Source organism: Dipodomys merriami, unplaced genomic scaffold (assembly GCF_024711535.1).
Source record: "Dipodomys merriami isolate MVZ:Mamm:240054 unplaced genomic scaffold, mDipMer1.0.p SCAF_143, whole genome shotgun sequence".
In the NCBI taxonomy this organism is placed as follows: Eukaryota; Metazoa; Chordata; class Mammalia; order Rodentia; family Heteromyidae; genus Dipodomys; species Dipodomys merriami.
In genome coordinates this window covers 2,299,059-2,321,664 of record NW_027202749.1, presented here as the reverse complement: position 1 = coordinate 2,321,664, position 22,606 = coordinate 2,299,059, and the positions used below count along the sequence as shown (strand labels likewise).

The 22,606-nt window shown below is 63.6% G+C and overlaps 1 protein-coding gene across 1 annotated transcript; it reads left to right on the top strand.

The window, feature by feature from the left end:
- The first annotated feature begins 616 nt into the window (after positions 1-616).
- Positions 617-19,249, top strand: Cpz (carboxypeptidase Z). Its single transcript, XM_070021609.1, has 10 exons — positions 617-701; positions 5,898-6,272; positions 8,093-8,305; positions 10,833-11,029; positions 11,494-11,655; positions 11,910-12,068; positions 13,159-13,294; positions 14,405-14,544; positions 17,810-17,909; positions 18,830-19,249. The coding sequence occupies exons 1-10, from the start codon at positions 617-619 to the stop codon at positions 19,198-19,200; spliced, it is 1,938 nt and encodes a 645-aa protein (XP_069877710.1). The 3' UTR covers positions 19,201-19,249.
- Positions 19,250-22,606: the final 3,357 nt, after the last annotated feature.

Here is a 22,606-nt window from a genome sequence, read left to right as displayed (position 1 = left end):
CCCTGCCCCGGGCCCCACCATAACCAAGGGGGAGAGGGCTGGGGTCATGGCTGTGGTGGCTGAGGTCTAGGGTTCAGACCCAAGTCCTGTGAACCCTCCCTGCGTGAACCCCCTCACCCTCGGTGGGTGTGTGAGGACCCTGAGCCCTGGCTCAGCTCCTGGCTGGGCCCGGCCGCCATGGCAGAGTGCCACCCGCCACCCAGGCTCCGTGGCCCCCGGCGGAGCTGGCCTGCCTCTTCCCACCTGGAATCTTCCAGGCGCCTCTCGGTGTGCAGGGCAGGGCAGGGCAGGCAGGCAGGGGACACTTGCTTGCCTCTGGCCCCGGCGCCTCCTCTGTCCACACCTGGGCTCTCAGGTGGGTCAGGTCAGCCAAGAATTTGGGGCTGAGTGCGCCGATCCGCGGGGAGAGGCGGTTCTGCGGCGGGCAGGTCGCCCTCCCAGGGGGAGCCAGCGCGGCGGGATTCCTTCTCCGGTTTCTGGTGCTGCCCACTGTAACCCGATTCCTGCGCTCCTCGCTGAGGGAGCCCCCCCCCCCGGCCGTCCAGCCGCGCAGCAGCGTCGGGGCGCCGGCCCGAGTGCCACATCACGGCGCCTCCACCGCCCGCGCGTGCCCACCATGCTGTCGCCACCGCTGCTGCTGGTTGCCCTGGGCCTGGCCTGCGCTGCGCGCCCCAGCTGCGACCCTCGCCGGGGCCCCGCCGGTAAGGACCCCCAGCTGCAGCCCTGCCGGAGACGCCCCCCCCCCCCCATCCCCGAGACGGTTCTCCCAGTCAGTCTGCGGCAATCAGTGAGAACGGCCCTGTGGGTGCCCTCCATCTCTGCCCCAGGCCCCTGGCTGTCTAGGTGCAGGAAGGCTGGGGGGGGGGACATGGGGGAGGGAGGAGGAAGGGTGCCCATGGTGCTGAGGATCCCAAGCCCCACAGGTGGGCCGCAGCAGCAGGTGCCAGCAATTCGTGGGCCAGAGGCCATCTGAGGTCTCGGGCCTTCCAGGAACGGAATGGCACCCCGCCACGCAAACTCCCGACCCCTCCCTTCCAGCCAGGCCAGCTCACCGGAAGTAGGCCCTTGGGGGTGTGGGGCTGAGAGGGGGAAGGGCAGCAAGATCCCGGGGGCACCTGGGAGGGCTTGTGCCTGGGCTTGGTCCTGCCCTCCTGGGGTCTTCCTGCCCTGGGTGGCCTGCAGTGATCCAGTCCTCACCCCAGGGTTGGCACTAGCAGCAGCAGCAGCAGCAGCAGCAGCGGATGCCCGTGTGCCCAGAGGGCAGAGGGAGTCCTAGCTGGGGCTGGGGTGGCCCCTGGGGGTTTGCCTGCCCCTGCCCAGCGCGTGTGCGGCCCCCTCCTGCTCCCCCTCCCCCTCCTCCCCCTCCTCTCCCTCCCCCTCCTCCTGGCCTGCCCCCCTTCTTCTGCAGACACTCACTCACAGGTGCTTCCACCTGCGATCTGGGCACGCAAGGGCCCTGTGGTGGAGAGGCGCCCCCTGCCTGGGACCCGGGGAGCCCAGGCGGCCTCTGGAGTCACCTGTGGGGGAGGGGTCGGGCCAGGAGCCTGCCTTCCTGACCCTTCTCTGCGGGGTGTGCTGGGGGGGGGCTTGGGCAGTGGCCCCGTGTCATTCACCAGGCAGCAGGGCAGGGGAGCCCGCCTCCCGGGGCTGCTTGAACCCCACTTGGCTCCAGGGAGTTTCTGGAATGAGCCCCTCTTCCTGGGCTCCCCTCTCCCCCTACTTATGGATGGAAATACAGACCCCCAGCAGGACCAGGGCAGGGCTGGGTGGTCAGTCCCGCTGCCTTGCCAAGGGTGGCCACGGCTGCCCGCCCCCCCCCCCCCGTTTGCCAGGGCTCATACAAGCCTGGCCTCTTCCCTGAGTTTGTCTCTGGTGCTCCTCACATCCGGGGTCCTCAGCTGAGTGAGGGACAGGCGGCATGACCTTCCTGACCTTCCTGACCATCCTGACGGCGCGCGGCTGCCTCCTTCATTAGAGGTTACCTGGCCAGCTCTAGGCCCTTGGAGAGGGGAGGGAGGGAGGGAGGGGGGGGAATCTCCATCAAGGGGCTGAGGAAACGCTGCCCCCTGGTGTTCAGGAGAGATCAAGTGTGTGAACGGCTAAAAAGTCTTTTTTTCAGACCTGCAACAACCTAACCACTTTCTTAATTTGACATAGTTCAATAGCCACTTGAAAAAAAAAAGGATAAGAAGCTAATTTAAAAACACAGATTTCGAGCAATACATCCAAAATGTTATTCACATATTTTCTTCGTTAACGCAGAAATGATGTGTTAGCCGCGTGTGGTAATGCACGGCGGTAATTTCAGCCACTCGTGGGTAAAGGCAGGAGGATGGAGGTCCAAGGCTGGCCCTCGGGTCAAAACTTGAGTCATCAGAAAGGCAACTAAAGGAACACCAAAGGCTGGGGACGTGGCCCAGGGGTGGAGCACCTGCCTAGCAGGTACAAGGACCTGGGTGCTAACTCTGCCAAAAAATGTACTCATGAAATACTTCATGTTTCTTGTTAATGTTGAGTGTGCAACTAGGCTTGTCTGTTTACATCGGCAGCCTTAGTCTGGACTTGTGCCTTTCAGGTACTTCATGGCCTGGCCTGTGGCTGCTGGGCAGGAGCGTGTAGCTTTAGATCCCCTGGGGACCCAGTCTGTCATACCCCACCCCCCAGGCTGCTGGGAGCCAAGTATCTGGGCACATCTCAGAGTATTCGTGGGTGGGCAGAGGGGAACAATCCCTGCGGAGTCGCCGGCTCCCACAAGTCAGGCAGATGTGGAGAGGCCGAGAGCAACGCAGGTCAGCTGGTCCATCTCCTGATTTGTGGATGAAAATCAGGTGCAGAGAAACACACCTCACGCCGTACTTGGCAAGCTGTGTGAGCGCCCTGGCCCTCATCCCAGCTGCCTCTCCAAACCCATGGTGGCCAGGGCAGCTGCTGGTGGCTCTCGGCCCGATCCTGTCCGCCACAAAAAGAGAGGCTCAAGCTGGGCGCTGGTGGCTCACACCTCTAATCCCAGCAACTCAGGAGGCTGAGGTCTGAGGATCGTGGTTCAAAGCCAGCCGTGGCAGGAAAGTCCGAGAGACTCTTATCTCCATTAAATCACCAGAAAACAGGAAGTGGTGCTGTGGCTCAAGTGGTAGAGTGCTCGTCTTGAGCCGAAGAGCGCAGGGACAGCTCAGAGTTCAAGCCCCATGACTGACAAAGGGTGGGCAGGGAGGGAGGCTCGAATTCAACAACTGGAAGCTGTGGAAAACAGCACCTGTGCAGGTGAAAGCTAGTGAGCATTAAGCCATGCCACCGGCCCCCAACCCAACACCACACGTGGAGGAAGAGACAGCAATATGGCTGCAAGCCAGACGCGCCTAGACTGGAGCCGAAAAGGCTGGCCGGCCCCCGGGGAGTCCCACGGGCACCTGTGCTGGGATTTGCAGTGAGGTTCCCCGCCCCCCAGGCTGGGCTTTGGGGAGGGTTTCATGTCACGATCCCTTTGTTTTCTGGGGAGAGGGCCCCCCAACACAGCTGCGAGATCCCCCACATTTATTTGTTTGTTGGTACTGGGACTTGAACTCAGGGTCTTGTTCCCTCCCTTAGCTTTTTGCTCAAGGCTGGTGCTCTACCACTTATGCTACACCTCCATGCCTGGCTTTTTTTGAGTAGTTTATTAAAGTAAGCATCTCACCACCTTTCCTGCTTGGGCTGGCTTTGACTCGCCATCCTCAGATCTCATCCTTCTGAGTAGCTGGGATTACAGGCGTGAGCCCACGCTCTCGCAGAGTCCCTGGGGGCGGAAAGCCCTCCGTGGCCCTGGGAGGGGCTGTGGTCAGCACCCTTGTGAGAGGAGCTGGGGACGGTTCCGGGGGATGCGTCCTTGCTCCGCGCCGAAGCGCTGACCAGCCCAGACGTGGTGGGGGCCTGCAGGGCAGCACTTGGGAAAAGCCGGGCGCCTCAGGCAGGCCTGGGCAGGTGGAGGTGGAGCAGGGCCCGCCCCGCTCACAAGCCTTTCCCTCCCCAGGTGACTGTCCACAGGCCGTGGAGACAGACGGCGGCGGTACGTACCACCCTCCCTAACCCTCACACGCACCCCAGCCCCGGCTTTCCATCAGACCGAGTCCAGGGGCACAGACCCCCGGCCCCCTGTCCCCTCAGCCCTCTCCCCCTCCCTGGCCTCCCAGCCCCCACTCTGCCCACGGGCTCACCCCTGCAGACAGCCTCTGCCCGCCTCCGGCTCCGGCTCAGCTCTAGACATCAGTGCCTTGAAGCAGAAGGCACTGAATAAATGCCGTGTGTATTGTACGTTTCTTTCTTGGGGTGCTGCCCCCCATATCAGGGTTTGAACTCAGTGCCTTGTGTTTGTGTAACGTGCTGCTCACCATTTGAGCCGCACACCCAGCCGGCCTTGCTGCTGGTTATTCTGGGATGGAGTCTAGCGGATCTTTATCTTTCTGCCCGAGCTGGTGCCAAATGATCAGCCTCCTCAATAGATTACAGGTGTAATCCTAGCATTTGGTTCATTGAATGGTTTTGAAATGTACCTATCCAAAGTGCCCTGGCTCATGCTGAGGGCAAGGCTGGCTCTCCAAAGGCAAACACGCTGGCTGTCAGATTTGAGCAGTGATAGGTTTACGTGGAGGTCTGAGATGCAACCATCGGGAAAAACTTTCCCCATATAAAGGTCAGTGCTGTAGACCAGTAGACTCTGTGTGTGTGTGCATTTGTGTATGTGTGTGTGTATGAATTCATATGTGTATGCATGCATGTGTGTCTGTGTATATATCTGTGTGTCGTACACACACACATGTACCCCAGTAGTGGGGCTTAAACTCAGGGCCTGTAGCTCTCACTTGGCTTTTTGCTGAAGGCTGGTGCTCTACCACTTGAGTCACGCCTTCACTGCTAGTTAATTGAAGATAAGAGTCTTTAGACTTTTCTGAACTTTCCTGCCCTGGCTGGCTTTGAACTGAGACCCTCAGATCTCAGCCTCCTGAGTAGCAAGGATTGTAGTCATGATCTGCTGCTGGCGCCCTGCTGGTAAAGTGTTTTGATCAGGGAAGGCTGAGCACGAACAGCCCTGACATTCTAAGCTTTGACAAGGAAAGTGGCAAACTCCGAGCCTTGTACCCCAAGCTGACACATGTGGTGTGGTTGACAGGGGTGGGAGGAGTGGGCGATGTGGGAGTTGTGGCCTGAGCTCCTGTGCGGGCCGTGCCCAGAGGCCGAGGCCTGAGAGGTAAAGCAGCTGGAGCCCATCTGCACTGGTGCTGCAAAAATAACAACGATAGACACAAAAACATCCAAGAGGCTGGGCACTGGTGGCTCACGCCCGTAATCCTAGCTACTCCAGGGGCTGAGGTCTGAGGATCATGGTTCAAAGCCTGCATGATCAAGACACCCTTCTCTCCAATGAACCACCACAAAACCGGAAGTGGAGTCGTGTCTCAAGTGCTGGAGTATTAGCTTTGAGCCAAAAAGCTCAGGACAGTGCCTAGGCCCTGAGTTCAAGCAAGCCCAGCACCTGCTCCAAAGCAAAAACAAAACAACTGCCCAAGGTCAGGAGCGCCTGCTTCCTTCTGCCTGGGTCTTCGCTGTCCTGGGGGTGCGCAGTGGGGCCAGGCCTGCCACCCGGCTGCCGACCCGGCTTCTCATCCAGGCTCTGAGCCCAAACTCGTGGGTCGGAGAGGGCCTAGCCCAGTCCTCCGCCCGCGGCTGTGAGCAGGCCCCGTCCTCGGGGACTGCTTCGCGGCTGTCTTCCTCAGGGCTTGTTCCAGTGTCTGCCGGTCTGCCGGCCACCCCTCACCAGGGCTGGCTCCCCGTGGTCCCCGTTTGGCTGATGTCATTGCTACCACCCCTGGGTGGGGGTCACCAGGTCCCGGCTCTCCGTGTGACCCGCTCACCCTGTCCCCCAGCCACCTGCGTGGACCTGCAGCTCAGGACGTGCGCTGATGCGGCCTACAACCGCACGGCCTTCCCCACGCCCCTGGAGCACCGGTCGCGGGAGGCGGTGGAGTTCAGCTTTGAGTACATCCTGCTGGGCGTCCTGCACCACCTGCTGGAGGGGCAGTGCAACCCGGACCTGCGGCTGCTGGGCTGCGCCGTGCTGGCCCCCAGGTGTGAGGGCGGCCGTGTGCGCAGACCCTGCCGGCGCGTCTGCGAGGGCCTGCGGGAGGCCTGCCGGCCGGCCTTCGACGCCATCGACATGGCCTGGCCCTATTTCCTGGACTGTGCCCGCTACTTTGCCCCGGAAGAGGACGGCTGCTTTGATCCCCTGGAGCTGCTCCGGGGTAAGCAAGGCCAGGCCACGGGGGCCTCGGCGGCCATGGGGTGGGAGATGGGGCCACAGGCAGCAGCAGCAGCTCTGGGGACCAGGCACGTGTGTCGCGCTGTGGGAGATGGCTGCAGTTGCTTCTGGGACCCGCCGGTGGCCGCGGCCGGCCAGCCCTGGGCAGCGGTGAGCTGCTCATCCCAGGACGGGTGCGGGGGGGCTTCTGCCGTCTGTGATGGGCCCGTGCCTTTTTGTGGCGTCCGAGCCTGGAGCCGCCAGCCGCGTGGAATGTGAGGCCCGGCTTGGGCGCTTTTGTTCTGCTTCATTGTCATGAGTTTAAGCCGGCGTGAAGGGAGCCTGCGTGGCCTGTGTGTCCGCTGGGTGCCGCAGCCCACAGCCAGAGCCTGTGTCACCGCACTCCTTGATCTCAGAAGTGGGGTCCGCGCAGGGGCGCGTGGCCCAGGGGCTCTGCTGAGGGCCGGGCCGGAGCGGGTGGAGGCACTGATTCGTCCGTTTCTCAGGTAACCCCTGTTTACTGTGTCTGGGGCTTGGTGCTGGGACGTGGGGGGGGGCAGGGGACATCAGTGTGTCCCCAGACACCAGTCAGCTGTGTGCTGCTGTCTCTGTGTCTGGAGGCAGATGGAGGAGCTCAGAGCCTTGAGAAGGGCAAGCGCGTGGGTAGCAGGGTGGTGTGTGCTGGCGGCAGAGGCCGCCCGGGCCGGCTCCACAGTGGCCCCGCCTGCTGCCCCTCCCCCCCCCCCCAAGGCCCTGGGGACGCTGCCCCTGGGAAATTATTTTGGGCATCTCTGTCACCAAATTGCCAGTTCCACCTACTTTCTTTCTGCTCAACAACCATTTTGAGCGGGGGGGGGGGGGGGGGACAACAACAATTAAAAAAACCACAGGCCAGGCAGGGAGTCTCAGGGAAGCACGTTAACTCTTTGTGGCCCCGGGGCTGGTGGGGGAGCTGCCTGGGGCTTCTGGGGGTCTCAGGGCAAGGAGAGTGCCCCCCGCCCAGGGCCGCGGCCACGACTGAAGGGAGAAGCAGGGGAGCAGGAAGAGCTGCAGGGGCTGAGTCCCACTGGGCCTGCCCCTGGTCTCCCCCCTCGCCCCCATGGGACGGCCTGGGGGCAGGGGACAGCAGCGTCGGCATGCGCCGTAGCCTGTGAGCTGCTCTGGGTCCTGCTCCGGGATCCACGCTGGTGACGGAAGCGGGCCGAGCTCGGCCTGAGTCAGTGCCGGGCGGCAGCAGGGAGGCATCGGATCCCAGAGGCCTGGAGGAGGGTGGCAGCGCCTCCATGAGCCCAGGATTTCCGAGGGGCACCTTGCTTTCTCTGTGTGGGAGCGGAGCCGCCGTGCCTGCTGACGCTGTTCTAAGGGTCACAGAGAGGATGTTCCACAGGCTGGCAGTGCCGTCCAAGTGGGATGTGTGGGGACCCCCCATACCCACAGGGGACTGAAGTGAGGTGTGGGTAGGGATCAGGATGCGGGGAGAGGCTGAGCATCCCTGGAGAGCAGGGGGGAGGCCAGCAGGGCAGACTGAGCCAGCTTCTCCTGCCCAACCCAGCTTCTCCCACCAAACCCAGCTTCTCCCACCAAATCCCAGCTTCTCCTGCCCAACCCAGCTTCTCCCACCAAACCCAGCTTCTCCCACCAAATCCCAGCTTCTCCCACCAAACCCAGCTTCTCCCACCAAATCCCAGCTTCTCCTGCCCAACCCAGCTTTTCCCATCAAATCCCAGCTTCTCCGGCCTAACACCAGCTTCTCCAGACAGATCCCAGCTACTCTAGCTCAAACCCAGCTTCTCCCCCCAACCCGGCTTCTCTGCCCTCCCCCAGGGGACCTGGAGGTGGAGGAGGAGCCACCCTCGGGCCTGCCGCCCACCTTCATTCGCTTCGCCCATCACTCCTATGCACAGATGGGGCGGGTGCTGAAGCGGACAGCTGCCCGCTGCCCCGAGGTGGCCAGGACCTACAGAATCGGGCGCAGCTTCGACGGCAAGGACCTGCTGGTCATTGAGTTCTCCAGCCGCCCCGGGCAGCACGAGCTGTGTGAGTGGCAGGGGCCTCCCCAGGGCTGTATCTCCAGGAAGGGCTCTGGGCCCACTGGGCCTTGGGGGGCAGGTAATTTGGGGAGCTGGGTGTGGGCCACATCCCAGGGAATGGCCTCCTAAAAAAGGAGGGGTCCCTCGTTCACCCACTTGGCTTGAGGATGGGGGGCTGGGGAGCCCCGGTCCAGCGCGGGGGTGGTCTGCAGGCCGGGGGGGGGAGGTCACAGAGAGGACGCCAGGGGCAGGACACCCGCACCCGCGACCCTGACGCTGCGCGCCGCGCGTGCCCCGGAGCCCTGACGCTGCGTGCCGTGCCGTGCGTGCCTCGGAGCCCTGACGCTGCGCACCGCGTGCCTCGGAGCCCTGACGCCGCGCGTGCCTCGGAGCCCTGACGCCGCGCTCTGCGCGTGCCCCGGAGCCCTGACGCCGCGCGTGCCTCGGAGCCCTGACGCCGCGCGTGCCCCGGAGCCCTGACGCCGCGCGTGCCTCGGAGCCCTGACGCCGCGCGTGCCTCGGAGCCCTGACGCTGCGCACTGCGCGTGCCCCGGAGCCCTGACGCTGCGCGTGCCTCGGAGCCCTGACGCCGCGCGTGCCTCGGAGCCCTGACGCCGCGCGCCGCGCGTGCCTCGGAGCCCTGACGCTGCGCGTGCCTCGGAGCCCTGACGCTGCGCACTGCGCGTGCCTCGGAGCCCTGACGCTGCGCACTGCGCGTGCCTCGGAGCCCTGACGCTGCGCGTGCCCCGGAGCCCTGACGCCGCGCGTGCCCCGGAGCCCTGACGCTGCGCGCCGCGCGTGCCTTGGAGCCCTGACGCTGCGCGTGCCTCGGAGCCCTGACGCCGCGCGTGCCTTGGAGCCCTGACGCTGCGCGTGCCTCGGAGCCCTGACGCTGCGCGTGCCCCGGAGCCCTGACGCTGCGCGCCGCGCGTGCCTCGGAGCCCCGGCCCGGACGGGGTTTAGATGTCCCCATCCTGGCTGTGTCCCCTCCTCTCTGCCTGGCCGTGACAGGTGCCACCGCAGCATGGTGTGACTGCCGCACGCACACCGGGACAGCCCGGTGGGAACGCGGCCTCTGTGCAGCCTGTGGAGCTGTGCTCCGGCAGGGCAGATTAGAAACTCACACCTTCCCACAGTGTATCTGCTGCCCACTCTGAGTTGTGGAAGAAGCACTCTGATGGGTTGCATCTGGGCATCTAGAATGTTCTAACAGACTCAGCCGCTGGCTGAGGCACCGCCCTTTCCTGTGAGGTGTGTCTGGGGTGTCCTGAGAGCTGTGTGGCCCTGTCCTGGGGTGGGGGGGGCCCTTCCCAGCCCCCGGCCCCCAGCCCAGCCCGCCCACAGCCGTGTTGCTCACGCAGGACCACCCCAGAACCTCCCCACTCCCCTCCAGCACCACGTTACCCAGCCAGTCGACTCAGGACTCTGCCACGCTGCCCACCCCAGCCTAGAGTTTATCTTACTGACCCAGACAGCAGCAGTGTTGTAGACCCAAAGCCCCTCTCCTGCAGAGGGTCAGGGCATCGGCTGCACGTGGACATCGTGACCGGCGTGGAAGTCAGCCGCCCTGAGACATGCAATGTGAAGTCAAGGGCGCTCAGGCCCGGAGCTGAAGCTGCCGGGGGGTGAAGACCCCACCAGGAAGGCCCTCTTGTCTACAGCAACACAGTGAACCATGCTGCTGGGCCGTGCTTTTCAACAACCATCCATCCTGTCCACTACCCATCCATCCACACTTTTCACTACCACCCAAATGCCTCCTCTCATCCACCACCCATCCACACATCTACCCACCCATCTATCCCGTCATCCATCCACCATCCCTCCATCCATCCACCTATCAATTCTTACTTCTATCCATCCACCTATCCATCTCCCTATCCATCCACCCTTTCACTCATTCCCTTCACCCTTTCATCCATCTACCTCTCCATCCTTTCATCCATCTACTCATCAATTTGTTCATCCATGTACCTACTCATCCATCCACCTAGCCACCCACCCATCCTTTCATCCATCTACCTGCCATCCAGCCATCCCTCCATCCATTCATCTAGCCACTGATCCATCCTTCCATCCATCCATCCACCCATCCACCCATTCATCTATCTGCTTGCCAATCCATTCTTCTACCACTCATTCACCCAACCATCCATCCATCCATTCATCCATCCATCCTGATATCCATTTATCTACTCACCCATCAACTCTACAACCCATCCATTCATCCATCCATCCTGCCATCCGTCCATCTACGCAGTGATCACATGGACAGCGGCCTTCCCAGCCAAGTGTCAGTGCGCTTGACTTGTCATGCAAACGTGAAGGTCACATCCATCAGCAATATCGCATATGGTTATCGGTGTCCGGTTTGCCGTGCTAATAACCGGCTAACCCTAAGGAATGAGCTCCACGGAAGGGGTACCTTCGTGAGGCCTCAGGGTGCCCCAAGGTTTGGGGTCAAAGTGCAGGGCAGGAGCCTTGGGCTCTGGGGAGGCATCTGTGACGGGAGGCCCCCGGCCTTCTCCCCGCAGTGGAGCCCGAGGTGAAGCTCATTGGCAATATCCACGGTAACGAGGTGGCAGGCCGGGAGCTGCTCATCTACCTGGCCCAGTACCTGTGCTCCGAGTACCTGCTGGGCAATCCCCGCATCCAGCGCCTGCTCAACACCACCCGCATCCACCTGCTGCCCTCCATGAACCCTGACGGCTACGAGGTGGCCGCAGCAGAGGTGGGCTCTCCCGCTGCCCTGGGCACCCTCCCTGCCGCGTACGCGGTTGTTCAGGGTCTGTGTGTGCCCACGGTTGGGGTGGGTGGAGCAGGCTCTGCAGGCCCCAGCCCTGGCCAGGTCTGGCCGGCAGGGCAGGAGGGGTGAGCAGAGACTCCTCCATGCACTCAGAAGGTGACACATGCTACAGAGAAAAAGGGGGTTCGCAAGGGCTGGGGGTGGTGCCGAGCTGTGGGAGCGAGCGGCACGGGGTCTCCGGGTGGAGGGTGGGGAGGGTCAGGTAGGAGCAGGAGGCTGGGCCAGGCAGGGAAGCCATTCCAGGCGCCAGGCCGGCCACCCCTGAGCTCAGATGCATAAAGCCAGAGGGAAATGGCGGCCCCGGCCGGACCCTGGGCCTCCCGCTGCGGGCCTCCTGGAAGGAGCGGGTGCCGCATGCAGGCCCCTCACGGTCCGGCCTGTGTTTTCAGGGTGCTGGCTATAACGGGTGGACGAGTGGGAGGCAGAATGCACAGAACCTTGACCTGAACCGCAACTTCCCGGACCTGACGTCCGAGTTCTACCGGCTGGCCTCGGTGCGGGGCGCGCGCCCTGACCACATCCCCATCCCACAGGACTACTGGTGGGGTAAGGTAGGAGTGCCGGGTCCCTCTGAATCTGTGTCTGGTGTGTGAGCTGGCCACCTGGAGGGTGACGTCCCCAGAGACCGGGAGGAAAGCCCCGGGCAGGCCTGGCATGGGGCCGGCCGTGGGGCTTGGCGTGGGGCCTGGCGGTGCTGGCGGGGCCCCGAGGTCTCCGTGCAGGGAGCCTGGGGCTGGGTGGGCTCAGAGGACCCGCGGGGACGGGGGCCTGCGGTGCAGGTACAAGGGCGGCCCCTCCCCCGCAGGTGGCCCCCGAGACCAAGGCCATCATGAAGTGGATGCGGAGCACCCCGTTTGTGCTCTCCGCCAGCCTGCACGGGGGCGACCTGGTGGTCTCCTACCCCTTCGACTACTCCAAGAACCCCCTCCAGAGGAAGATGTTTTCTCCCACGCCCGATGAGAAGGTGAGGGGGGGATGTGGCCGCCAAGAGGAGCCGGTGGTCCTCCAGCGGCACTGTCCTGTCTTGAGCTCCCTGACTCCTCGGTCTCTGGTCACAGCCTCTTTCCGGAAGTCCCCAGCCGGCCCCACTCTGTCCTTGCCTGCGAGCGAGCGAGCGCTCTGGGTGAGGACCTGCCGGGGAAGGATGCAGGCCCAGACACTGCCAGCAGGGGGCAGTGCGGCCACGTGCGTGGTGTCTGGGCTCAGCCCAGGGTTTATGCACCCATCCCCACATCTGGGGCTCGGACTTCGGCTCTGGCTTGGAGAAGCACGGGCCGGCTGTGGCCCTGACAGCCTGGCCTAGGAGGCCCTGGCTGCATCACACTGTGTGGGCCGTCCACCTGGGCAGGCTCCGGGCCTGGCAGGGACTTTCAGATGGCTGGGACTTGAGAGACCTGGACCTGGCTCAGAGGAGGGGGTTTTGTGCAGGAAGCTCTGTGTTGGGGAGGGGTCCTGCCAGGAGCCCACACGGTGGCTGGTGTGGGGGAGGACAGCTCTCCACCACAGCAGGGGTGGGGGGGGTGTGAGCATCGTCCCCGGGGAGTCCTGCTTGCTTATAGATAGATCAATGAAGTGCAGGGAGATGAGGTCCTCGGAAACAGGGCCTCCACTCACTTTATAAACTGCAGAGCTGACAGCCTGGCACTGCTGGCTCACGCCCATCATCCTAGTTACTTAGGAGGCTGAAGCCTGAGGATGGAGGTTTGGAGCCAGGCGGGAAAGTCCAGGAGACTCTTATTTCTAATTGACTACCAACAAGCCAAAGTCAGAGCTGTGGCTCCAATGGTATTAAACTTAAAAGCTCAGGAACAGCGCCTAGGCCCTGAGTTCAGACCCAAGGACCAGTGCAATAAAACAAACACAACTGACTTCGGGGCCCCATCGGTGTGGGCACAGTGCCTTTCCTCTCGGCCCAGGCCCACCCTTCCGGCCTGCGTGCCGGGGCTGGGCCGGCGCCCCTCCGCGTGCCCCGGGCACCGGCTCCGAGGCTGTCTGCCGGAGCTTCCCTCCCGGGCCTGCCTGCAGGGGAACGTCCTCCTCCTTGCCCTTTCCAGATGTTCAAGCTGCTGGCCAGAGCCTACGCGGACGTCCACCCCATGATGATGGACAGGTCGGAGAACAGGTGTGGAGGCAACTTCCTGAAGCACGGCAGCATCATCAACGGGGCCGACTGGTACAGCTTCACCGGAGGTGGGCCTGCTGGGGCCGGCAGGCCTGCTGGGGCGGGCAGGGACGAGTGGGCGGGAGGGGGGAGGGAGGGAGGGCAGGCAGCGGGCTCACCGGCAGAGCGGGGCAGGGCAGTGTAGCCGGATGAAATGCCAGAGCCCCCATGAAACTGGCATTCCAGAGAGAAATGCAACACCAGATGAAGGCTGGGGTGCTGGTAAGCAGAGCCCCATGTGGGGCTGGGCTTATGCTGGAAAAATACCCAGGGGCCCATGGGAGACTTTCTTGTCTGTGACTCAGTTTCCCCCCGCCTCCGTGTTTTCCCGGAGGGTTGCAGCAGCAACCCGGGTGGACGTGGGTATGAGGTGATCACTGGGCCCACCACGTACCTTCACGAGCCAGCCCCCCGATATCTGCTCTCTGGCCACCGTGCCCCCCTGCATGAGGATGAAAGAACGGCAGGTTTAGGCCTGTGGCTGGGCGTGGCGGGGGGACCTCACGCTCAGCCTCTCCTGCACACGTGGGCCACGTGCTGTGATGCCACCGGCAGGCCTCGGTGACCTCCGCTTTCCCCAGAGCGGGGCAGCCGCTCTCCCACCCAGCCCCGGGAGTGGATCCCCTGGCCTGTATGACCGGCACGTGCCAACACCTCTGGGGCAGGTGATGGGAGAGGCCAGCGGGGTCCCTGTGGCGGCAGGCAGCCGGGAGGACTCCGTGGACACGTGCACGCAGCCTGGGACTGTGTTGTGATGGTGGCAGTGGCGCCGCCCTGGTGGGGGCGTCAGGCATGGGGTGGGTGGCACCGTCCTCGCTGGCTCTGCAGTGTGGCGGGCTGCGGTCCCCGGGCACTGATGGCACCCTCCCCGGAGAGGTGGGGACAGTATGGAGATGTCTCGGTGGTTGTGCGTGGGCTCCTGGGTCCCGGGCTCGTGGCCGGGATGTGGGAGCCTGTGTGGCGGCCAGTGCTGCCTCCCACTGCCGAATCACTGACCTCTGTCACCCCGTGCCCCCCCCCCCCCGCAGGCACGGGCGGGGCTGGCACGGGCGGGGCTGGCACGGGCGGGGCCGGCACGGGCGGGGCTGCGGCCTGGGAGCCCTGGCCCTCGGCCCTGACACGGCCGCCCCGTCCCTCAGGCATGTCCGACTTCAACTACCTGCACAGCAACTGCTTCGAGCTCACGGTGGAGCTGGGCTGCGTGAAGTTCCCCGCCGAGGAAGCGCTGTACGGGCTCTGGCAGCACAACAAGGAGCCCCTGCTCAACTTTGTGGAGATGGTGAGGCCCGGGCCGGCCCTGCGCCTAGGCCGGGGTGGCCGCCCCCATCCCGCCCCCGCCCCGCCCCGGCGGCCTGTGAACCTCTTAGTGCTGACCCGTCGTTCATTTCACCATCTGGGGTCCCTGCCCGGCAACCCCGCTCTTACGGGGGCTCGGACAGGGGCGCAGACAGAGCCCCATCAGCAGAATGCCTGTGCCTGAAAGGGGGGTGTGGGGTGGGGCTGGAGAGGGTCTGGCGGCAGGAATGGGGGTGTCGGGAGGGGCGGGCATCAGAGGCAGGGGGTCGGGGGCGGCCGGCCTGAAGGCGGCCGGACTCGGGGCTGAGGATCCTGGCGGGCCGTGGGCACCAGGGGGCGATCGAGGTTGTGTCCACAGATGCTGTTCAGACAGGGCTGGGGAGGCTGTGAGGCCGGGGCCACGAGGCGCAGGAGCAGAGGCCCGGGGGACCGGCGGGAGCGGCAGCGTGGCGCACAGCGCTCCGCCCAGGGCTAGCTCTGTGCCCTGCGGGCGCCCCTTCTTTCTGGAAGGCTGGGGACCTTCTCAGGGAGGAGTGGCCGGAGCCGCGGTGGGGGTGGGGGTCGGGGGGCTGGCGCCTGTCATCGCAGGGCGTGGCCGTGGGGCCGCGAGGCCAGCCTCAGCCTGAGAGGCGGCTCCGGCCCGGGGTGGGCATCTGCTGTGGGCTGTGGAGGGACGAGTTCTAGAATGGCCGAGTTGCTCAGGATATGAAGATGTAATGAGTGGGGTGCTGCGGCGGCTCTCCAGACGGTTGACCCCCGGGAAGGCCGGGCGGCGGCCTGATAACGATCGGGTCTGTCCGGGCCAATTGAGGCCATTTCCCCAGTGATCCCAAGCAGGCCCCGGTGGGAGTGGCTGTGTGGCCTGTCAGGGAGGGGGGGAGGGGGAGGATGGGGGGGAGAGGGAGGGGCACAGCCCCCGCCTGAGAGTCAGCACCGAGCAAATTCCATCTGTGCAAGCTGACCTAGAGTGAGGACCTGGCGGCCTCCCTGCTCAGGGTGGAGGGGAGGGGGGAGGCCTGGGGCTGTGGAGCAGGGGGAGGCTCCTGAAGTGGACTGTCAGTGCGGAAAGAGAGGAGGAGGGGGAGGAGGGGGAGGAGGGGAGGGGAAGGGGCGAGGAGGGGGAGGAGGACTCTCATCCAGAAGGGCTGGGGAGCTGGCGGAGTGTGGCGCTGGCCGGGGTGTTTGAGCAGGGGTGAGGACAGTGGGTGGGGGCTGGGGACAGTCAGTGTCAGGGTGGACGAGGGCAGCGGCTGAGGCCGGAAGGGCAGGCACAGGCAGGGGAGGCCGAGCCCCGGTACCAGGCGGGGACTTGGGTGCCATCCTCCAGGTGACAAGGAGCCGGGGAGGAAAGCCTGGCCTGCATTTCAGGCGGTTCGAGCTGCTCCACGGAGGAGCAGGTGTGCGTGTGGGGGTCGTGAGGACCGAGCACGAGGGCTCTCCTCAGATCTGGTGACTGTTTCCCCAATCTTCTGACCCTGGGGCGGAGGGGGGGGTTCCCAACCCAGGTGTGGCTGAGGACCCGGGAGAGAGGGAGGCTGCAGAACAAGCACAGCCGCCGGGCAGACATGGCGTGAGGTCTGCGGGAGACTCGGGAATCAACCAAGGGCGGCGCGGGGACCGCGCCTCGGGCCTGCGGCAGCTTGGAAAGTGACTGCGGAGAAACAGGAAGGTGGGGACATCGGGAGGGACTTCCCGATGGGAGTCCAGTGGCCAGGAAGTCCCAGTGAGAGCTGGCAGGGGGCTGGCACCACACCAGAGCTTCCACACGGCAACATGGACAAGGAGCGGCACCAAGAGACCCCGCAGGATGGGGGGACCCCACAGGACAGGGGACCTTGCAGGATGGGGGGACCCCACAGGACAGGGGACCTTGCAGGATGGGGGGACCATGCAGGATGGAGAGACCCCTCAGGATGGAGAGACCCCGCAGGATGGGGAGACCCCGCAGGACGGAGAGACCCTGCAGGATGGAGGGACCCCGCAGGATGGGGAGACCCGGCAGGACAGGGGGACCCCGCAGGATGGAGGGACCTCCTTCAGCTATTCAGTGGAGAATGTGTCCATGTCCAGAACATTGACCTTGAAAAAAACTGAACACCCACGGAGCAAGTCACCCGATTAGCAAATGGACCCACAGAAGAAGATGCGCAAATAGGCATCCCGAGACGGGAAGGAAATACCGGCCCAAACCGTGCTACAAGGCCATCTCACCGCAGTCGGAATGACCGCCACCAAATAAACCACCAACCACACCGCCGGCGAGGGTCCTGGGGGAGGGGAGCCCCTAACGTGCTGCTGGCAGGAATGGAACTAGTGCGGCCACCATGGAGCTCGGAATGGAGGCTCCTCCAAAAACGAAAAATAGGATGCCACCTGTGCCCTGCCCCCCACCACACCAGGCCTGGGCGTGTGCTCGTAGGAGGCAAATTAGCTCATAAGAGAATCGTGTGCACCCCCATGTGTCTAGCAGCACCGCTCACGACAGCCGGGCTGCAATCCACGGGGTGCTCAGCTACCGAGGAGCGGATGAGGAGAAGGTGGGGTGGTGGGGTGATGTGCAGTGGAATATTATTCAGCCATAAAGAAGGATGAAGTGAAGTCGACTGCGGAAACATGGGTGGAACTGAGGCCCATCCTATTGGGTGAAACGATCCAAGAACTCACATACTCGCTGTACGCGCTCACTCCCAGGCAGAATCCAGACTCAGGACAGTACTGACTGGGTATGAACGGGGCCACCGGGGCGCTGTCCTTGGGCTTTTGTGCCCGAGGCTCAGGCCTCAGCCTCCCGAGCAGCTAGGGTGGCGGGCGTGAGCCATGGCTCCGGGCCGTGTGTGGCCAGGGCGCTGCCCGTGTGCCGGCCAGCGGCTCCCCGGCAGCTGGTCCTGAGCGCAGCCAGGGCAGCAGCTCCGGCCGAGGGAGCGCGTGCGTTGGCTACGGCTTCATCTGTGTGCGGTGCTCAGGAAGCCTGCGAGTCTGCTCCACGCAGACCCATAGTACAGTCAAGGAAACTGAGGCACAGAGAGGCAGAGGGCTGCCCTCCTCGGGACCGGCTCTTAAACTCCAGCGACGCCGTGAGGCGGCGCCTGTGGCCATCGGCTGAGCCCGGAGTCCGGGCAGGGAGAGGCTTGTCCATCACCACCACCACACACAGGAGTGGACTCAGCGGGGGGCCCAGGGACTGCCTGGGGGCAGCGGGGCCATCCGTCCCGGGGCCTGCCCCCACCCTGCGCCCCTCTGGTCCCCAGGTGCACCGGGGCATCAAGGGTGTGGTGATGGACAAATTTGGCAAGCCGGTCAAAAATGCCCGGGTTCTCGTCAAAGGTATCCGCCATGACATCACCACGGGTGAGTGCCTTCCCCACAGGGGACGCAGCCCCGGCCCGCCCCGCCCCGGCCCCGCCCCACCCCACCCCGGCCCCGCCCCGAGCACGCCCCACCCCACCCCATGGCCCCGCCCACCCAGCCACGCCCCTGGGCCTGCCCCGCCCCGCCCCGGCTCCTCTCCTGGGCCCCGCCCCTGGCCCCGCCCCACCAAGGGCCCGCCCACCCCCTGGCCCCGCCCCTGGCCCGCCCACCCCTGGCCCCGCCCCTGGCCCCGCCCACCCGGGCCCCGCCCCACCCCGGGCCCCGCCCCTGGGCCCGCCCCGGGCCCCGCCCCGCCCCTCGCCACTGCCCCAGCCTGAGCCACTGCCCCGTCCGTTGGACCCTTGCACCGTTGGACCTACAGCCATGGCCCGCAGGGTCATCACACAGGGGCCTCCAGCTCCCAGCATGCCTTGCACTCTGTCCAGTACCAGGCCAGCCTGGCTGGACAGGGCGTGGCGGGGGGGGCGCTGTGGTCCCCGTCTGCCCCAGGCCGTGTCTCCCCATGTCTGTGGCCCGGCTCAGCCGTGGCTGCTGAGCGAGCACGCATGACTGTCCCGTGTTCCCGGGCACACGCGCCTCCCTCCACAGCCCGTACCTGAGGCGCACGCCCCGCCCTTTTAGTTCAGGTCAAGGGCCCCCGGCTGGCCTCACACGTGTGCCAGCTGTCCCTGCTAACTATGTGGGATGGCATGTAGGTACAGATGGTTACGATACCTAAGCAGGGCTTTGAGGGATGAATAGGAGTTTGTCAGATGTGTTGGGAGGGACATTCCAGGTGGATGCAGGGTAAGTACAAATCTGGGGTCCATTGGCCCCTCTGTGCCAGCCTCCCCCACCCCCTCCTCACCCCTCCCAAGGCGGTCTGCGCCCTCGTTTGACTCGGTTTTTGTTCTCTGAAGCCCCAGATGGTGACTACTGGAGACTGCTGCCCCCTGGGTCCCACGTGGTCATCGCCCAGGCCCCCGGCTATGCCAAGGTCATGAAGAGGGTCACCATCCCCCTGCGCATGAAGCGGGCTGGCCGCGTGGACTTCATCCTCCAGCCTCTGGGGACAGGACCCAAGAAGTTTCTGCCTGCCCTTCGGAGAACTGCATTCCCCAGGTCCCGGGCTATGCTGCTGGGCCCTGGGCTGCAAGGGGCACCCCCAGAGCCGGACCCGGAGCCCCCCGCGGTGCGCAGGCTGCCCTCGGCCGGCGGGAGCAAGCCCTGGTGGTGGTCATATTTCACCTCCCTGGGCCCCCACCGGCCGCGCTGGCTGCTCAAGTACTAGAGCCCCCCACCCAGCCCCCACCCAGCCCCCCACGGCCTGGCGCCCGGCTCTGGACCGTGTCTGCTGCAGACATTGCACAAGGCCGTTGTCGAGTATTAAAGCGATTTTGTTCACCTGTCGCCATGGCGCAGGTTCTGCAGGGCCCCTCTGGAGGAAGGAACTGAGCCCCCGGACCTGGGCCGGCCTCCCTCCCATGGATGAGTGGCCAACAGGAAGGGCACACCGGGCTGGGCCCCCAGGACTGCCAGCCTGGACCACGTCTCCGATAGGAGAGCCGAGGCCAGGGTGGGCTGCGGGGAGGGGCCTTCCCCGTTTGTGGTGGGAGCTGAGCTCAGGTCCAGGAGTTCAAAGGAGAGCCAAGCCTTGAGGGCAAGAGAGCCGGACAGTGCCTGGCCCTGCACCCTGGCTGGTATCACACATGGAGCCTGCTGGCCTGCATGGGCCCTGTGTCCTCCCGGCCCCTCACTAGCTGCACCCCGCGCTTCCCACCCTGGTCCCCTCGGTCCACTGCCTCACCGTCAGGGGAGATCAGTCCTGGGTCTGTCAGGCAGGGAGTTGGGTAGCCTCCTCGGGAAATCGAAGTGTGTCAGTCAGCTAAGGCTGCGTAACAAGCCATGACGGGGTGTTCAGCAACAGATTTATGATCACAGTCCCAGAGGCTACAAGTCCAAGATCCAGGCACAGCAGGGCTGGGGTGTCTTCTCCCTGTGTCCTTCCTGGGCTGTCCCCGCATGGCCCTAAGCCAATCTGACTGGAGGCCCCATGGGAACAGACACACACAGAGGACACAGGCTCTGAGCCAATGGAAGAAGAGGAGATGGAGATGCCAATGACTTCATTTTAATTTGATCACCTTTATAAAGACCCCATGTCCAAACCACACCGCCCTGGGAGATGCCCGGGGCTCAGCTTGTCACGAGGCTCACGGGGGGGTCTAGCCTGGGCACCGAGGGCTCCCCTCCGTGCTGGCCTGGGAGCAAAGGGTGCGTTCTAGCCTGGGAACCGGAAGGGGTCAGCGTTCCCAAGGGGACCCGTGGAGATCAGATCCCCAGATCAAACTCGAAGGACAAAGCAGGAGTCACATAGGTTTCTGCGTAAGCCGAGACAGAACACGGGCGGCGTCTCACCTTGCGAGGCAGGAGTCACTGGTGATTTTGGAGTGCAGCATCCACCGTGGGGCAGAGGCACTGGCTTTGGCCTCTGGGGAGGGCAGATGGCCGTGGCGGCGTGCGAGTGACCGCACTGGCGTATCTTACACGAGGAGGGGCGAGGGGGAAGTAACCTAAAGACCTCCCGCAGACCCCCCTCCCCCAAGTCCCCACGGGTGGCGTCTCCCTGGGGCTGCATCTTCCACATACGGGTTTGCAGGACACATCCAGACCACAGAACTTTCCACAAAGCAATGGGCTGACAAGGTGTGGGCCGTTTGTCAGCAAGAGGCAGAGACAAGGCTCCGACATGTGTGAACAAAGTACCCGGGACGGCGCCTGTCTGGTGCGGCCACACCGGGGATTAGCGACAGTGACGGTAACAATTACCAGCACGTATGACACTGGCTAAGGCCCCAACAATCTCCCAACAAAAGGGAAGGCGCTCCACGCCCATTGGCCAGGACACAATCGCACGGCCATGCCTAGTCCAAGGACTGCTGGGAAATGTAGTTTTGTCCTGGTTGGAAATGTGTCCAACAAGAACTAAGTGCTCTGTTCACGTAAACAGGGCAATGGATTGAGCGAGATGTTAGACCGCTCCATTCTTGGAGGCTAAACGAAGAAACCCTGAGACCCAGGACCAGTTTAAGGGTGGTGTGGAGGAAAGGCCCTGGTGAGACAGTACACAGAAAGCCTACACACACCCCTGCTGGGCAGGAGGCAAGGGTGGATGATCGCCCTAGGAAATAGGGAAAGCATCCTTAAACCCAGAGCAAAGCCACCCAGAGAAAAGAAATAGGAAACAAATGGAAACAGTAGCAAGCATTAATCAGCTCTAGTCCTGGCTCTTTCAAAACGACCACCAAGCAGATATACATCTTTTTTTGTTTTTTGTTTTGGTTGTGGGGCTTGAACTCTGGGCCTGGGTGCTGTCCCTCAGCTCTTCAGCTCAAGGCTAGCGCTCTACCACTTGAGCCATAGCTCCACTTCCGGCCTTTTTCTTTTTGCTTATGTGGTGGTGAGGAATTGAACCCAGGGCCTTAGGCATGCAAGGCAAGCGCTCTACCACTGAGCCACCTTCCCAGCCCCCAGATCGAACTCTTAAGTAATGAAGATGAAAGAAATAAAGAACAAAGGAGACAATGAAGAAAAGAGATGTCACTGAAATGTCACAAGGAATTGAAAGGTTGTTTTATTTCTTTTTGGCAGGAAAAGCTCATATAACTATGTCACTTGATAAACCTCTTAAAATATAGCAATAGAAATGGGCAAACTGGACCCTAGAAGACATAGATAATGAGGACAAAAGGTGAGTTTTATGTTCTGTGGCTTTTATCTCAATGAAGGACAAAGATTCAGAAAGTCTCCTCCAAAGAGGCCGGGCAGAGCCCCTGGGCTTGTGGAGGTAGAGCCAGGCGGTCTATGATGGCTGTCAAGGGGGACTTGATGGGGTCATGGGGGAGGGTCTGGTGGGCATTGAGGGAAAGCGAAGGTTTCCCTTAGTTCTTGCTTACCACGTGGTCTCTGCGTGGTCTGGGGCTTGCTGGGGGCAGTGGCAGCGTACGTGCGGCTTACTCTGCATCCAGGGTCCTCACGGGAGCCAGGCCAGCTGCCGGTGTTCACCGGACAATGAGTAAATGACTGGATGGATGGGCGGATGGATGAGGACACGAGGAGAGCTGGAATGGGGCCCTGACTTGGGAGGAGTGGGCATCTCACTGCTGGGTGGCTGAGGTGGGCAGGGACACCGTGAGGTGATTGTGCGGGTCAGAGAGGCTGGCACGATTCAAAGCCCAGCACACAGCACACAGGGAAGGGGGTGGGGCCCTCCGTGCTGGGTGCGCGGGGGCCGGGGGCGCGAAGGTGTCTGGGAATGCGGTGCTGCAGCCCCAGGAACTGGCAGGAGGGAAGTGGAGACTCTGGTTGCGCGCGCTCTCCTCTCCCCCTCTCTCTGCTTGTGAAGTTGGGGGTCATTTGCTGAGAGGGAAGACCAGCAGTGGACCCAGAATGAGCAACACCCAAAGCGAGGGATCTTGGTGGGGGGGCTGGTGACGGTCACCCCTTGTCGCTCCCTGACGTCCTGTGCTGGCGGGGGGCTCTGGAGGGGTCTGGACTCTAGATTCTGGAAGAACCTCGAACGTCATCTAGGGGCCTGTCTTCCCTGAGCCCTGGCTGTAGGACCCACGTGTTTGCTTGCAGCGCCAGGAGGGGGCTCACACCCCAGCCAGCCTGCTGCCACTGTGCGCATTTCTTCT

Bases quoted from the DNA above. Each gene is read 5' to 3' on its own strand.
- Cpz (XM_070021609.1), top strand. From the start codon at position 617: ATGCTGTCGCCACCGCTGCTGCTGGTTGCCCTGGGCCTGGCCTGCGCT. The intron at 702-5,897 runs GTAAGGACCCCC...CCTGTCCCCCAG, and splicing joins CCCTCGCCGGGGCCCCGCCG to CCACCTGCGTGGACCTGCAG. The intron at 17,910-18,829 runs GTGAGTGCCTTC...TGTTCTCTGAAG, and splicing joins CCGCCATGACATCACCACGG to CCCCAGATGGTGACTACTGG.